At 37.8% G+C, this 17184-nt stretch overlaps 1 protein-coding gene across 6 annotated transcripts in view; it reads left to right on the top strand.

Moving 5' to 3' along the window:
* INPP4B (inositol polyphosphate-4-phosphatase type II B) overlaps nt 1-17184 on the top strand; it is an 840917-nt gene that overhangs the window by 550374 nt on the left and 273359 nt on the right. For all 6 annotated transcript variants that reach the window (XM_023225976.3, XM_023225978.3, XM_023225977.3 and 3 more), the window contains one exon: nt 9016-9066. In XM_023225976.3, the coding sequence (XP_023081744.1) occupies nt 9016-9066 (51 nt within the window). The remainder of the gene's footprint in view (nt 1-9015; nt 9067-17184) is intronic.

Consider the following 17184-nt stretch of genomic DNA (forward strand, 5'->3'; position numbering starts at 1 on the left):
TCCTCTTCTTCTTACAAAGACACCAGTTACATTGGATTAGCACCCTATCCTATGGGGCTCATTTTAAATTAATCACTTCTGTAAAGGCCCTATCTCAAATAATTACATTCTGAGCTACTTGGAAGTAAGGGCTTCAATATATGAATATTGGAGAAACACAATTCAGCCAATGACCCTGAATTTTATAAACAATTCCAGCCCAGGTCTGTCCCAGATCAATCTCTGACTTGATTGAAGAGTGAGTCCCTACCCTTTACCTCACCTGCCATTTGCCTCACATAAAAAGGGGGCACCTGTCTGCTGCAAGGTATCATCTGGAGTTTTTACAATTGCTTGATATTAAAAAAAAGATCTTCATAACCGGAATAATAAACCTCATTTCTATTTCAGGCATGTTTAGGTGCAAGGAAGACCTACTGTTCTCATTATGACCCATTTCATTCATAAGCATTCTTCCAAACCAGAGCTTCTCAAACATTAATGTACATATGAATGAATTGGGAATCTTACCAAAATGAACACTATGATTCATGTGTCTGGGGCAAGTCTGAGATACTGCGTTTCTAACAGACTTCTAGAGAATGGTCTGGAGATCATCCTTCTGACCAACTGTTGACCAGCAGGTGATGAGTATGCACACTAACGTTTGAGGAACCTTTCCTAAAAATGTTCCAGCTCTGAGAATCTGTTAACTTTTTTTTGTGTCCTTTTCAAAGGGAACCATATTTGATGGCTTGAACATGGCACAATATGTTTTAAGACTCCTTGTAGGACTTAGAGCTAGTTTGTGAGGCTCATTCTTATCAAAAAGTAATCTAATTTATTTTATAGTAATAGTTCTTTACTTTAACTTGACTGCACATTAGAATCAAGTAGAGTATTAGCCTTAAAAATACTGATGCTTGGGGTCCTTCCCTTGAACATTCTGATTAAATTATTCTGGGGTGTGACCTGTGAATTGGCATTTAAAACAAACACAAAAACCAAAAACGTGTTACAGGTGATTCTACTGTGTTATCAAGATTCATAATAACAGTTTTAGGGTAGCACATTTTAAAAATATGTTTACTAAAATGGTAGTGGGCTTGCTTTGGCCCACTCACCTTACTTACAAAGCATGTTTCTGGTAAAAATCAGCAAATGGTGATAATAGCCCACTTTCAAAAGAATTAATATTTACCCATTGTTAATACTTGAAGGAATATTTCTTAGAATTTTTTCAATCCTTTGAAGCTGGGTAATTGTCACTCCTTAAAGACCAGAAATGTGATTCCATTTTGCCAGAGTCCTCTCCAATTCCTATTGTCTCAAACACCCAGCCCACTCCTTTCATTAATTTAACCTACCTGGAGCCTGTGGGCATGCGAGTTTGTAACACTACCTTTACGATACCGATTTGTGAGATATAGTAAGCTAGAAATTCCAAATGTTGAAGAAGAAATGTTAAGTTTACTTCCCAGGAATATTTCAGATATAATTTTCATATTGCATAGATTTTTTTTTTTTTTTTTAGGTTAACTGAGACATTCCTTCCATCTCTAAGATTCTATGGCCTAAATCATTTAGATTTGTACATGCATCATTTTCTCCATGCAAGATTGAAATTAAACAACTGGAAAACTGTTATCAAAGACTAGCTGATAGATTTTAGAAAACTGAAGGTTCTTAGCAATTATTATTAGATGTCTGACTCTTACCATGTCATTGTTATTGCATATCAGCAAAATATACCTTGTCTTCTTAATCTCTTACTCTCTGAGATTGTCAGTGCTTATAATAGTGATTGAATCATAATATGTGCTTGATACATGTTTGCTGGCCTTAAAATAGTAAATGAAGTTTTAATGTTAGCTATTTTGCTTTATTTTCTCATAACCACACACTAAATAAATCCAAAATTTCATTAGAACAAATCTGGAGGCATTACATTACCCAACTTCAAACTATACTTTAAGGCTGTAGCCAAGAAAACAGCATGGCACTGGTATAAAAATAGGCACATAGACCAATGGAACAGAATACAGAACCCAGAAATAAAGTCAAATACTTACAGCCAACTAATCATCAACAAAGCAAGCAAAGGTAGGGAAACATAAAGAAGGTAAAGGACACTCTATTCAACCAATGGTGCTGGCACAATTGGCAAGTCACACGTAAAAGAATGAAACTGGATCCTCGTGTCTGGCCTCATACACAAATTGACTCAAGATGGATCAAAGACTTAAATCTAAGACCTGGAATCATAAACATTCTAGAAGTTAACATTAGAAAAACCCTTCTAGACATTGACTTAGGCAAAGAATTCATAACCAAGAACACAAAAGCAAATGCGACAAAAACAAAGATAAATAAATGGCATTTAATTAAACTAAAGAGCTTCTTCACAGCAAAAGAAATAATCAGCAGAGTAAACAGACAACTCACAGTGTGGGAGGAAATCTTTGCAAACTATGCAACTGACAAAGGGATAATATTCAGAATTTACAAGGAACTCAAGTCAGCAAGAGAAAAACAAATAACTCTATCAAAAAGTGGGCTAAGGACATAAATAATTCTCAAGAGAAATATAAATGGCTAACAAGCCTATGAAAAAATGCTCAATGTCACTCATTATAAGGAAAATGCAAATCAAAACTATAATGCGATATCACCTTACTCCTTCAGAAATGGCCACAATTAAAAAATAAAAAAAAAAAATAGATGTTGGTGTGAATGTGGTGAAAAAAGAACATTTTTACACTGCTGGTGGGAATGTAAACTAGTACAACCACTATGTAAAACAGTGCAGAGATTCCTTAATGAACTAAAGGTAGATCTACCATTTGATCCAGCAATCCCACTACTGGGTATCTACCCAGAGAAAAAGGAGTCACATGAAAAAGACACTTGTACATGCATGTTTATAGCAGCACAATTCATAATTGTAAAAATATAGAGCCAGCCCATATGCCCATCAACCAGTGAGTAGATAAAGAAAATGTGGTCAACCATAAAAAGGAATCAAATAATGGCATTCACAGCAACGTAGATGGAGGTACAGACCATTATTCTAAATGAAGTAACTCAGGAATGGAAAACCAAACATAATATTTCTCACTTATAAATCGGAGCTAAGCTATGAAAACACAAAGGCATAAGAATGATACAGTAGATTTTGGGGACTTGGGGAATGGTGGGAGTGGGGTAAGGGATTAAAGGCTACACATTGGGCACAGTGTACACTGCTCAGGTGATGGGTGCACTAAAATCTCAGAAATCATCACTAAATAAATTATCCATGTAACCAAACACCACATGTTCTTCCAGAACCTAGTAAAATTAAAAAGAACAGAGGGTCTAAATTATTCTGTCAAAGTAAATGTAAATATCCAAATTTTAGTGTCTTAGCACAATGGAAGTTTATTTCTTGATTGTTGTGGTAGGCAGAATTCTAAGATTGTTCCCAAAATTAGCACTCCATGATGTACATCCCTGCATAATCCTCAATGCTGTGATATAATAGCACTTAATCTCATGATTAGGTCATATTATATAGCCCGGTTGAAAGAGAGATCATCCGAGAAGAGCCTGACCTAATCAGGTAATCCTTTAAAAGAGAGTGAGTTCTTCCTAAAAACAGAAGTTAGAGAAGATTTGATGCCAAGGAGATCCTCTGTTGCTGAATTTAATGGAGGAGGGAGCTTGGCAAGGGCTGCTGGTGTGTGAACCCAGGAGTTTAGAGCAGCCTCCTGTGAACAGCCATCAAGAAAATAAGGACCACAGTTCAAGAGTTGCAAGAAACTAAATTCTGAGAAGCCTGAGGGAGCTTTGAAGCACATCTTTCTCCAGTGAAGCCTCTAAATGGGGACACAGCCAGCTGACACCTTGATTTCAGCCAAGTGAGACTTGAGTGGAGAATCCAGCCATATCATGCCTGGACTTCTAACCTACAAAGCTGTGAACAAATAAATGGATGTTGTTTTAAGCAGCTAAGTTTGTAGTAATTTGTTGCACATGAGTAGAAAATTAACACAATTATTTAACAGTCTACTACCAGTAGTGATGGCTGGCAGATGGCTTTCTTTCATGTGGTAATTTGGGGATTCAGGTGCAGCTCAGCCACCACATAAAGACTGGACTCTTCTATGTATGGCCATTGGAAGAAGAATGAGACAGTGTATATATTCACTTTTGCAAAATCCAGCTTGGTTACAGCAAACATCACTTGCATGTACATTTCATTGGTGAGAACTAGCCACATGGCTGCTCCTGGGAGCAGGGTTTCTAGCATATGGAATCCTGGTTAAGCAGCAGTTTCCTTCTGGAAAATTCATACTGTGAAGCAGAGCAAAACCTTTCTGTTGTAGTCAAATTTTAATGTTTGATTAAAGACACTTATGTGTCTCCTTTCAAGTAGGACAAGTAAATGTGATGATATATTCTAATTTGAGATACATAGAGAATTAGAGTAACACTTTTTTTTTTTTTTCTTAAAGAAATGAGACACATTCATTATCAGAGACATTTCCAGGTGTGACAGTTTTCTAGGAAGAGGATCTGGGCTCTATCCCTGCTGAGAGGTGTCCCTCCGCTATAACCAATATCTTTCCCTCTGCCTACCAGCTGAGACTGTCTAGGGGGATGATGCTTCTCCCTCACCTACCAATGAGCAGATGTACTTGCATGAGGTCCAGGTGCTGCCAGTCTAGTGTGCAGACTCAGGACAGCATGGGCTTTTCCTTCTCTGGGTCTGGATCTCCAACAGACTCCTAGCATTTCAGGCAGCCCCACTGCCTGATTTTCAGCTACTCACCTACAAAAAATGGAGCAGTCCTCACTCTCCTCCCACCCTCAGGACAGCAATGCCCATGCTCATTGTAACAAGGTTGACTAGTCTGAGGAGTATGTCTTGCATAAATTTGAGCACTAAAGTCCTGTGTTCAGCTGCTGTATTGGTAGCTGAAGCAGCGTCTTGTTGGGAACAATTAAGACTTGTGAAGTAGTCTATAGGAATTCCATGAAAGAGTGAGAATAACCCACTGTATGCTGCCTGGTTTTGTTTTGTTTTTAAGATAAATTTAGTTAGTTTAATTTTGAACTTCTGGGGTTGATAGAGAAGGAAATTTGTTTTAGATGAACCTTAAAAAATATTCAAGATGGAATAGGAAACATGATTTTCTACATGATCACTACCATTAATTGGTCTGCCTTGCTTTATTTGACATCATAAAAGTCTAGACAAAAGGAAGCTGTAAGAATGTTTTAAATTTGTAGTCAGGAAGACATTCTTATGTTCCAGGAAGGGACAGGGAGGGGGAATAGTGAAGAAAAATAGAGAGAAGAACTGCTGACAAGACCAAAAAAGGGAAAATGAATTCCAAAGGAAGGCTTGCAATTCTCAGGAGGCATGACATTGTCAGTGAACCAGAATATTCCAAATGCTACAGTGACAGCCTTTGCTTCATCCTTTTCTCACCAAGAGGTCTCATCTATATCTGTTCAGGCCTTAGTATTTTTTAGTGACATGTTCCTCCTTCTCTCCCTTCCTCCCTGTCTCATGGTCCTCCTCCCTTCCTTCCTCTGCCTTCCTCTTCTTCTTTCTGTCCTTGCCTCTTTCCTCTTCATTTTCTCTCTTCCCCCCTCCATTTCTTTCTCACACACTTTGTTCTTCTCTCTCTGGGTCAGGTACTGTTTGCAGTGCTGAAAACGATAGAATACAACAACCTGTAGGGTCTATTAACCCCATGTTAAAAAACTGATAAAAAGGCTGAAAGGCAGCTGGCATGAAGAGGTTCAATCATTTTCCCAAAGTGACTTGGGAAGAGTTGGGATGTGTTGAGGGCTCTGATCATGCCACTCCACTGTTCAATGCCTTCCCTGATTTCCTATTGCCTGGAATAATGCAATAGAATAAAACTCCACTTCTATAACATGGGAGACAGCCCTCTCCAGTAAATGGCCCCAACCAATTCCCCAAACGTATATAACTCCTGCCATTTCCTGCAGGGCCCCAATAGCATCAACAGAATACTTATATTCAATAAGTTATACTTCATTGTAAATGCCCACAGGACAATGCCCATATTTCTTTTTTTTTTTTTCTGAAAGAATTTAATAGCTTTAATGAGGCTTCTAGCATGTACTGAAGTAAAAGATGAAAAGTCATATTCCTGTATTATTTTTCTTTTCTCTTTTTCATTTCATTTCTTTTTTTTTTTTTTTTTTTTGTGACAGAGTGTCGCTCTGTGGCCAGGTTGGAGTGCAGTGGCATGATCTCGGCTTACTGCAATCTCCACCTCCCGGGTTGAAGCGATTCTCCTGCCCCAGCCTCCCAAGTAGCTGGGAATACAGGCGTGCACCACCATGCCCAGCTAATTTTTGTATTTTTGGTAGAGATGGGGTTTCATCATGTTGGCCAGGATGGTCTCCACCTCTTGACCTTGTGATCCGCCATCCTCAGTCTCCCAAAGTACTGGGATTACAGGCGTGAGCTACTATGCCCAGCTATTTTTCTTATTAATCATCACCATTATTATAAATCATGTTCTCTGCCATCAGAAAATGTATTTATATTTGTAAATAATGGACAAATATAAAATAATTAGAGAATAATTCATGATAAAAGTGAACTACAATAAATAAGGCAATTATTAACAAAAAACAATCATTCATCCATATTTCTATTATAGCACTTATTGCATTGTGCTAAATTATTCACATATGTGTCTCACTCACTGGCCTCTGAAATCTCAACAAGAAATACTGGGGCATTATTCACTAGCAAATCCAGTGCTTGCTACCTAGCTTGTGTTCACTGCAATGGAGGAATATATAAGAAAAGCATCACTGATATAACCTATGTACCATAACATCAGTAATAGGATAAAGAATATTAAAAATATATATATGTAAAAGAAGAAAAGGAATCTTCTTTTCCTTCTGTAGTTTATTGATAATTATAAGAAATACGTGTTCTACATATAAAATTATTAAAATGCGGGAGTTTACCATGTTGCAGGAATTGTCAGGATTTTTCTACCTTTGTCCAACATTAAAACACTTTTATATTAATATTTATAACCCAAATCAAATACTTTATACAACTCTATGTATGTTGACCCTCTTACCAATTTCTGACTTTTTCACTTTATTTGTAAATTCAAGTGTATATCTTTGGAAAATGTTATTTGGCTGTCAATTTTTTTTAAAAAATAATGTATATATGTACACATATGTGCATTATATGGTACATGTGAATATTCATTATATAGCACTTTATACTATATACATATATATGCAGTATAATAAACTATTCATATACACACAGAGATAGAGGGAGAAACCATATTTATACATACTATATATAATCCATACACACACTACATTGTCCACCACCACTATTTGTATATAGTTTCCTCGTCCTTTGAGGCCAGTTGATGACTTTCAGATAATGAGACTGAATGGTAATCTAGGCCAAAAGATGTTAATGCAGCTACCAAACTGCTAATGCTCTTAGCCAGCAAGTGCTCTGTCACACAGTCCTGAGTTGCAGAGTTGTGTTCTACAAATTGTGTTTACTCCATTGAGGTCTCTCATGTCATTTATTTTGTGCTTGGGTGAACAATTTTGAGTTATAATGACTGACAAATTGTGCAAGCGACAGTGCTGGATCTGTTATAAAGAAACAAAAAGTATTAAGCTAGAAGTTCAAATGCACATTTTATTATAGCTTGTGGCTTTTTTCAAGGAGTTGGCAACTGTGTTCAAGATTAGCAGGCCGCGAGGAGCTGATTCAAGTCTTTTAACTTATTAGAGGTATTAGAAGCATCCCTTCAATCTGGGAGGATTGACCTGGTATGGTCAGGTATGACAAGACTTAAGGGATTTGAAGAGAAGTATGATTAAAAGGATTTTGTTAGAATGATCCCCTAAAATGTTGATCCTTTAAGTGTTTTAGGCTGTTGCTCCCTGATTCTTCCCCTCCAATCCCCTTTCTCTCCAAGTAAACAGGATGTGCTTATATATTGCTTTATATTCATTTAACTTGTTTAACTCATCTTTATTTCAAATTAAGACATACTAGATATAAGTTTCTTGCCTTTTCTTACGCTCACTATCTTTTTCTGAAGCAAGAAAGGTAATCATGATTTTTTTTTATTTGAAATGTGATTTTTTAAGAGAACCATAGAGTTAGTACATTGGAAGCAGAATATCTGGGGGCATGGAGGAGCACCAAGAGTTTGAAAGGGTTCCCAGGTGATTCTAATGTACAGCCAGGATTGAAAATCACCACTCAGTTCAAGATACATGTCTCTTGATTATATAAGGAGTTAGTGTTTCAACTAGAACACCTTTTTGGAAAGCTTACCCAGATAACTGGTTCTTTTACATTATTCCCCCTCCCACAATTGAGAATTACCTTTCCAGTAAATTCAGATGATGGTATCTGTTAGTTTGGCCCAGAATTCTCAAGTGGGAAAGATATCCTATAAGAAGCATGAGTGTGGGCACTCATTCAGAGAATAATTTTTTAATTAAAAAAATTGACACATAATTATATGTACTTACGAGGTACATAATGACATTGCAATACATATGATGTATTGTAATCAGATCATGGTAATCAGCATATCCATAATTTCAAACATCATTTCTTTATGTTGGGAACATTCATTGCGCATGCATGGAATTGCTTTCTCTATACCAGCTCTTTCTTTTCCCTTGAATGTTGAATGAAGATTGCCTTTTTAGGAGATTAAAGAGATCTGTCTAAATCCCAGATATCTCTGTATTAGATAAAGAGATGGAGTGAGGATCCAGGCAGCTCTGTCGACTTAGAAAAATCTGGAAGTTCAGGAACTGTAACAACACAGCTTCACTGCACTGCCATGGGTGTTGCACACAGGTTAATTCATTAATGATTAACCACAGAGTCTGAATTGATGCGAGATGAAGGAAATTGAAACCCTGCACCTGTGTGAGGCTTCTGCACTAGTTTCTACCCCAAAGTCTTACAGAAAATGTTTTTTTCCACAGGTTCGAACCAGTGTCTTACCAGAACATAAGGATCCCCCGCCAGAAGTTGGGGTAAGTGTTTCTTATGTTCCCAAAAGGCACATACGTCGCTTCTAAATTAATCATTTGGATTTTCTCTGACCTCCTGCTTGGTAGCTGACAAAGAAAATTGAATTACGTTAAGAGGGTGTGGCTTTTTGAGGATGCACTGTCACATATTTACTGAATTGCATGGAATTCATTTTTTTGTTTCCTGAAAATCATCCTCAAGTGAATTCATATTTAGTTCAGCTGGCTAAAGATGAGCCTAGACTTTGCCCTGCAGGTAGCTGAACTGTGGTTCAGAGCCAAGATTCCTGGACCAATAGGAGGCGAGGGGAATTACAGATGTGATCTCTACTGCTTCAGGAAGAAGGAAGAGAACCAGCCATAGGATTGTGACATTTTGTTTCCTGCCACTTAAACACTGTAATGAAGGTCAAAAGAGAGGCAGCCACCACTGTTCAGTCTAATGTTGGAAAATCCTGCTGAGGTTTTCTTGCTGCACTGAACTACTGCTTCTCCAGTATTGAGAATTTAGAAGGACAAGAAGGTACTGGGTGCTTTCTGCTTAGACAAGGCTAGAGTAGGTGGTGGCAGCTCCTAAAAGATTCAGCCCCACAGGCTGAATCCTTGAGATCTGTGTGTTCAGAGAGGAGGAAAAAGACCAGAAGTAAATTAGGTCTAAGAAGCCCTGTGGCTGAGTCAACTGGAAGAGCTATTTGAAATACCCTGAAATTCTACAGGCACTTGACAACCTTCTTCCAGTCAGTGTATAGGACACTGTACTAGGTACCATTCATTTTCTCATTGAACACAGCCATAAACTGCCAAGGAAGGACTCCAAAAATGTGCACCAAAGTTTGACTCGACTGAGCATAATGTCAGTTATCTCTGCAGCTGTTAGTGAAGAAGCAGAGGGAAAAGGACGATGTCTTGCTTTCTCATGCGTAACACAAGCCTTTCATCTCTTCCTGGGAACTGATTGAGTAACTGCTTTGACTTGGGGGAATCCTTGCAGTTTTTCTGCCTGTCCCTTCAACCTCTTGTGCCACTCACTTCCACCACCAATCTCTGTGCTGACTACACAAACCTTCATTTAGTTCCTCCAGTGCGTCCAGAAAGTTCTCCCCAGCCTCAGGCCTCCACAGACACAGGCAGATGGCCTTCTGTCAGCCTAGACTGCTGCACCCCATGGGGAGAGGGCTCCCTTCCACAGCTCCGGGCCAGCTCACATGTTTCCACTACTACCACCCTGGGGCCCTGCTTCCAATAGGACCCTCCGTCCTAAATGCACGCTCTCATCACACCCATGGCACTGCTTCATAAAATGTGAGACTTTTAAAACTGTTAATGTGGGTAATACATTGTTCTACCAAAGTGTTCCATTTATTTATCAAGGTTCAAGGAAGCTTAGCTGGTTTAATTATTTTCTTCTGTGATCACTGCCTGCCCTGACCCCACTCCACCACTGCTCTTGTGTTGAATTCCCCTTGCTTGAAACTTTAATGATATTTTGGCCCAATCGTGTAGATTTCTCTGAACTTTTTCTCTCACTCAGGTTCTTGGGAATCCATCTTAATTATTTTAAACCTTGAGTCTCTTATCTGATTTTATTTTCTTCTACCTCTTCCCACCATTTCCATCTTTAGTTTGAAACGCTACCACCACCACCATCGCCCCTTCCCAACTGATGTCTGCATGATTATTTTCTCCTTCAAGTTTTTTTTGAAGGAGAATGCTAGGCACATGGCCTTTCACTTTCTTCTTTTGATTCCTCAGTTGTGGCAGCAAAGAGGAAGGAGTAGGGAGACAGAGGTTTCTTCTGGGCTTGCTCCTGGTGAGGGTGAAGTTTCCTTACTGCTAGGCTTGATGCTTCTTAGGCAGTGGCTGCTGTTAGAGTCCTCTATGTGACAGATACTGATTTGCTGGCTCTCTGATTGGTAAAGGTATAGATATTTCTGGGGACCTTGTCAGGTTCTCCTCATAGCATAATTACCTACCATGGGGGACCTGGCTCTGGGCCAACTTCCTCCACTGCCCACCCCCACTCCATACCCTCTTGTTGTGAGATCTACCATTCAAGTACCTGGCACCAGGTCAGCTACTTTCTGTGCTATCCAAATACATGAAACTCACATGTACTTGCCATCCAACATGGAAGAAATGCAGGCTGTTCCATTGTGTGTTTCCTGTTTCAACTCAGCCATCTCTCTGCTGATCCTTTCTACAAGCCCCAGCAGCATCAGACACTGGATCATATTCAATGATTCTCAAAAGAGACAATCAGTCCCCAGTGGAGGTAAACATGATTTAGACACCTCTAGGCTTTATAAGTGATTTTTGGTACCAGACCCTCTTGGCTTCAGCTTTGGGGATAAAGATATTTTCCTGGGGGATGATTAAGAGAGCAACTAGCCACATCTCCAAAATCAGACACCTTCCTAAATGCTGAACTCTCCTCTCTTCTACCCCTAGTTTTATATTAACTGGGTGTATTATGGCTACTTACAGACCAGCATCTCTACACTGGCTCCTCATCAAGCATGTTAATAAGATTACTGGCCTCAAACACTGAAGATTCTCTGAACATACAATGGGGTACATTTATTACATTGTGTCTTCATCTTTGACAAAACTCAGCTATAATTCCTGGACTAAAAGAGAAATCTCAATTGGTATCCTGTGACATGCCTATTTTTGCAATTAGGAATGTACCCTAAGGCAAGTAATGTGACAAACTGTGGCTTAAAACTAATTAGTGGGTTTGTTTATCTCATGTTATAGAAGTCTTGGGAAAATTGTCCAGGGCTTCAGCTACTCAAAAGTGACTTGAAGCAGCCAGACTCTATCCATCTTCCTGGTCCTTCTTTCTTAGAGAACTACACAGACTGGCCATGGTACCCCAGGTAGCACATTCTGGGTTGAGTGAAGAATAAAGGGAAAAAGCTCAGCTGGCCTATTCCTTCAACCCTGGAATACAGTAACTTCCTGGGAAATTTCATTTAGTATACTGTCACTTACAAAGTATTGGGAAGACCTAAGTCCTTAACTAGAAGAGAATCTGGGTACACTTCTCATTTAAACAAAATTGAGGTGCTATTAGTAACGAAGAATGGGCAGAAAGCATGTCAGGTAGGCAATTAGTCATGTCACCACACTCCTGCTAGATATACTCCATGATAGCAAAGTCTCTATTTCTAATATTCCTGGCTTTGTGCTTGGAAGCTAGCAAATCTATGATCTATGTTTTGAATAAATCAAAAAGCATACGATGATTTTATTTTGCCAACCATTTTATGTATTGTTAGAACCACCAGAAATAAATGGGTAAGGGATTCTAGAAATGACTGTAATAATACAGTAAAAAATCTAACAACTTTTATGACCCATCAGAACTCAAAATGGCAAGTATGACTTAAGAACTAAATATCAAGCACAGTAAGAGTAAGTCTAAAAAAGAACAAGTCAGCATGCCTTGACTTTTAACACCCTCAGATTACATGTTATTTTGGAGAGAGAAGTTAACATATGTTGACCACCTATGAAGTACTACTTGTTAATATACATCCTATCAGCGAATCCTCAAAATATTTCCTTGGACACTCCAAAACAGGTCTGAGAGTTTAAGCTCTTGGCCAAGGACACAGAGCCAGTAATGGCTCTGTCATTACAACATACAAGGATTCTACTCTTCAAGTACTCTAATTTTTTTTAAAGAGCTTAGTTTTTTTATTGTAATCTTTCAAATATGTTAGGTGTGTTTCTTTTCATTCTCAAACAGAATTTACTGGATGCACCCAAATATTTTCTTGATGACTTAGTCAAGCAAATATTAATATGTGCTCTTAGACCTTTTGAGGTATATTCACAAGTAAAGATAAAATTCTATGATAAGTGACTTTACCTTAAAGTGCTTTTTAATGTTTCCTTTGGGCTATTCATCAACTTTTAATAGATTTCTTCCCAACTATTTTTTCTTTCTGATGTATTTTTCAATGTTAATAGTTCATTTAGTCTTTTTCTCTTCCTGTGGGGTAGGAAATAATGTAACCATATCTGTTATGGTTTACAGAAAAAAAAAAAGTACCTGGGCTATGAAAAGACCTGTCTATAGGTTATATGTAAGAGATGTTGTGTATCAGTCTTATGATACAACCTTCAACTTTTCAAAGACCTTTGAAAACTTATACCATAGTTCCTGTATGTTGTTTTATGAGAATAGGTCAAAATATTATTGATATATTCATTTGACCTCTAAACCAGCAGTGTTCAATGGATATAATGTATGTCACAAAAATGCATGCCGCATATGTAATTTTAAATTTTCTAGCAGCTGTGTTTTTAAAAAGTAAGAAGAAACAGGCTGAATTAATTTTAATATATTTTATTTAACCCAATATATGCAAAATATTATTCCACAGTGTAATCAATACTTATATATTTGTATTCCTTTTTCATACTAAGCATTCTAAATTCAGTGTGTGTTTTATACTGAGTGTACATCTCAACTTGGAGTAGCCACATTTTACCTGCTAAAGCTAGTGGCTACTCATTGTATAGCACAGCTCTGGAGATTAATTGAATAAATTTGATGAGGTTCATGCAAATTGCAATAAAAACAAAAAGAAAAAAAGAAAAAAACCTGTGCTTTGAATATAGGCTTTGTGAGAAGAACATGAATGATGGAGGTTTGGACATCTGTGGCCACATGTGTGGTGGTGTACCTTCTCTGACCCCCTTAAAGGTGACTGGGGAGCCACAGAGGACCTGCTGCATGGAGATGTCAAATCCTACTGAGCAGTCTGGATATCTGTGACTTGCTCGGAGTGGCTCCAGGGGCTGGTGGGATACAGAATTCGTGTGGACACTCCCTGTAGAGAGAGGCCAGGGATTCTGACAGATGCCCCACTTTTTTTCATCCTGTTTGATAGTACTCTCCAGCCAGGTGAGAGGGATTGAAATCATGCAGCAAACAATGTAATGATCATCTGCTTTGGGGTTCTTGCATCAGAATAACTGAGTGTTGCATTGTCATGAGCAGGCAAGAAAGGTTAGAGCTGCATGTTGTGCAAGCAGAGAGTCTGTCAGAAGGAAAGGGAGCTGCCACCTGTCCTAGAAATGAGGCGCAGCGTGGTAGGGATGAAAGAGTGCTGGAGAGAGAAGCAAGAAACCCAGGTTCTAACTTGGCTTCTACAGATTAACTAGTTCGGTGACATGTGTAAGCCAGTTTACTCTTAGAGGCCCCAGTTCCTTCATCTACAGACTAGCAGGGCCTTAACAATCCTTAAGGCTCTTTAAATATTCTGTGCAATCTAATACAACTTACAGCTATAAGGGATCATAGGTAACATTTTCTCAACAATAATACTCATAACTATATAGTACCTTTTGGCTTTTGTATCTTTTTTCATCTTTTTTCTAAAATGTATTCTAAGTTATATTTCCCCCAAATCTAATATTTATTTTTAAAGATATATTTTTTCTTTTTGTAGTGCAGGCATTTCTGATAGACTTCTCAAAAAATACTTTGCCTTTTCCCAAAAGTATTTAAGCTGTGCATTAGATGCTTTTAAGGCATCTGACTTCTAGTTATATGATCTTAATCACTATGCAAATATTTATGGGAGATGTTTTATTTTCCTAGTTAGATGTTTTCTTTGCCTGGATTACTTTAATTTTCTCATAGCAATAACTATGAGAAAGATAATTTATCATATGCATTTTTTTTTTTTTTCAGCAACTAAGGTCTAGAGTAGTGGAGCAACTTGTTCAAGGCCCCAGACTTCATAAGGGAGAAGACAGGGAAAGAAGAAGTGACAATGCTTAGTAGTAGATGGTGAGCCTGGGGGCTGCAAGAAATAATGTAATTGTCCAGATTTTCATTTTTGAACAGAATAACTGATTTTAGAGCCACACTTCAGACTTCTGAGCTCCAACTCTAGTGAAGCTTTCCCTTTTTTGTCTTTATTTCTCCTGGATAGAAACAGCACCAAAGGAGATTCAGAAAAAAAGTCCCTTGAATTATACTTAAAATATTAAAAAATTAAATAAATTATCTTAAATTATATAATTATGACAGTGATAGCAAAGATACAATAGCTTTATATTAAATTATTCTTTCACATTAGCATCATGTGCTATAGAGAAGAGTCTTTTCTCATTCATTCTTTTACAATATGTTCAGTAAGTGTTCACATAGATTAAAGATTTATTTTCTAACTTTGGGGGTGGGAGAGTCCTAGTTTTAGTTATACTGAGGTGAATAAAACAAATAAAAAACCATATCAAAAGTAAATGTATAGGCAATCACATTGTTTGTTGTTGCAGTATAAAACAATTGTCTTCACATTTTTTTGATTTTATTAATGTAGTTTATACAATATGCAGTCCTGATATATAGTTATTTTTAGGATTAAAAAAAGTATAGCATTGGTACCCAAATAATACCTCCTCTTGTTTGACAAGTTTACAAAATGTAACGGTATGATGCCATCATTATCCAGACTGATTTTTAACAGATTTTATTATTTGTGAGCACTTTCATTATCCTTTGGGATCAAGCAAGTGGCTGACAGTTGTAATGGATAAACCTGACTCATGGGCATTGTCCTTGGCACACTGTATGCACTCACAGTGCAGCCCTCTGTTCCAGACACTGGGCTCAGCTAGGAGATGGACAAGCCAAGGTTCTGCTTCCACAGGAGCTCCTGGTCTGGTGAACGGGAGAAACGTTCAATGGCTTGTGGTCATAAATTTTACTTGCAGCTGTGCCTTATGGTGAGTCCATAGTTTATGTCTGAAAATAGCAATTCCACCTGTCTCTAGCTGCTACATTCCACTGTGGGATGTTTGCTACTTTTATTGCTAAAAAGACTGCAATAATCTCATGACATGTGTAGCCAGCTTTATTAATTCTAAAACCATCCATACCTCCAAAATCTTAAAAGGCAAATAGAAAATACTTTGCAACTTTGGAGTGCCAAAAAATTTATGATTGCTTAAAAGTTTTCTTTGAGTGTGAATAATAAGTGGGAATTTAATTTAAAAGCTATGATTATCAGTGAAAGAGAAAGTGAGATCAACATCTCTTTAAAATACAAAATGCTAAAATAAAATTCACTACAGCAGTATACGATCTGCATACTACAAAATTGTTTCGATTTTCCACATTTCAGCGAATTACATTAGTTTATAAATAGCTGCAAAAGTAGCTTTTCTCCTGTATCTAATAGAATCACTTACTTAAAGGCTGGTGTCTATGCCATTTGTTCATTCATTCATTGTCAGTAAATATTTACCAGTTACCTACTGTGTGCTGTGCAGTGGAGGGTTATCAGCAAACAAAAGAAAACTCTTTGTAGAGCTTCAATTCTCGATTATTTTTTGGAGAGGTGCAAAATAAACAAATATATAATATATATAATATGTTACGTGGTCATAAGTGTTGATAGAGAAAAATAAAACAGGAATAGAGAATAGTGGAGCGTGTATGTGGGAGGGGAGTGTGCTTCTGTAACGGGATGTTTTAGAAGGCATCTCTGACATAAACTGTTTAGAGGTGACATAAACACTTTTATTCAGGAGGATCTCTATGAGTCCCTCTCTGCCCCTGGCTGGAAAGTCACCCTAATTTCTGCATGCTTTGCTAATAGAACTCACAAACTTCCTTCTTTGTCTTGATTCACTCTACTTCATCACTAATGGACTTATCATCAGAGCTTGTTTCTACAAATCTTCTATTTTTTGCCTAATGTTTCTCACCTAATAATTTAGTCTCAGATTTTTCCAGCTTTGACGACTTTGTGTCTAAACTAGCTCTTTGAACTTTAAGTCAATTAATTGGGTTTATCATTAACAATATATGGGTATCTCCTTCAGAACGGAGTTGTATTTTCTTGCCTTGCCTTGCCTTGCCATGCCCTTCCTTGCCTTTCCTTTCCTTTCTTTCTTTTCTTTCCTTCCTTCCTTTCCTTACCCTTCCTTCCTTCCTTGCCTCCCTCCTTCCTTCCTTCCTTTCTTCCTTTCTTCCTCCTTTCCTCCTTTTCCTTTCGTTCGTTCGTTGTTCTCTCTCTCTTTTCCTTCCTTCCTTCCTTCCTTCCTTCCTTCCTTCCTTCCTTCCTTCCTTCCTTCCTTCCTTCCTTCCTTCCT

The sequence above is a fragment of the Piliocolobus tephrosceles genome, chromosome 3 (genome assembly GCF_002776525.5).
Source record: "Piliocolobus tephrosceles isolate RC106 chromosome 3, ASM277652v3, whole genome shotgun sequence".
NCBI lineage: Eukaryota > Metazoa > Chordata > Mammalia > Primates > Cercopithecidae > Piliocolobus > Piliocolobus tephrosceles.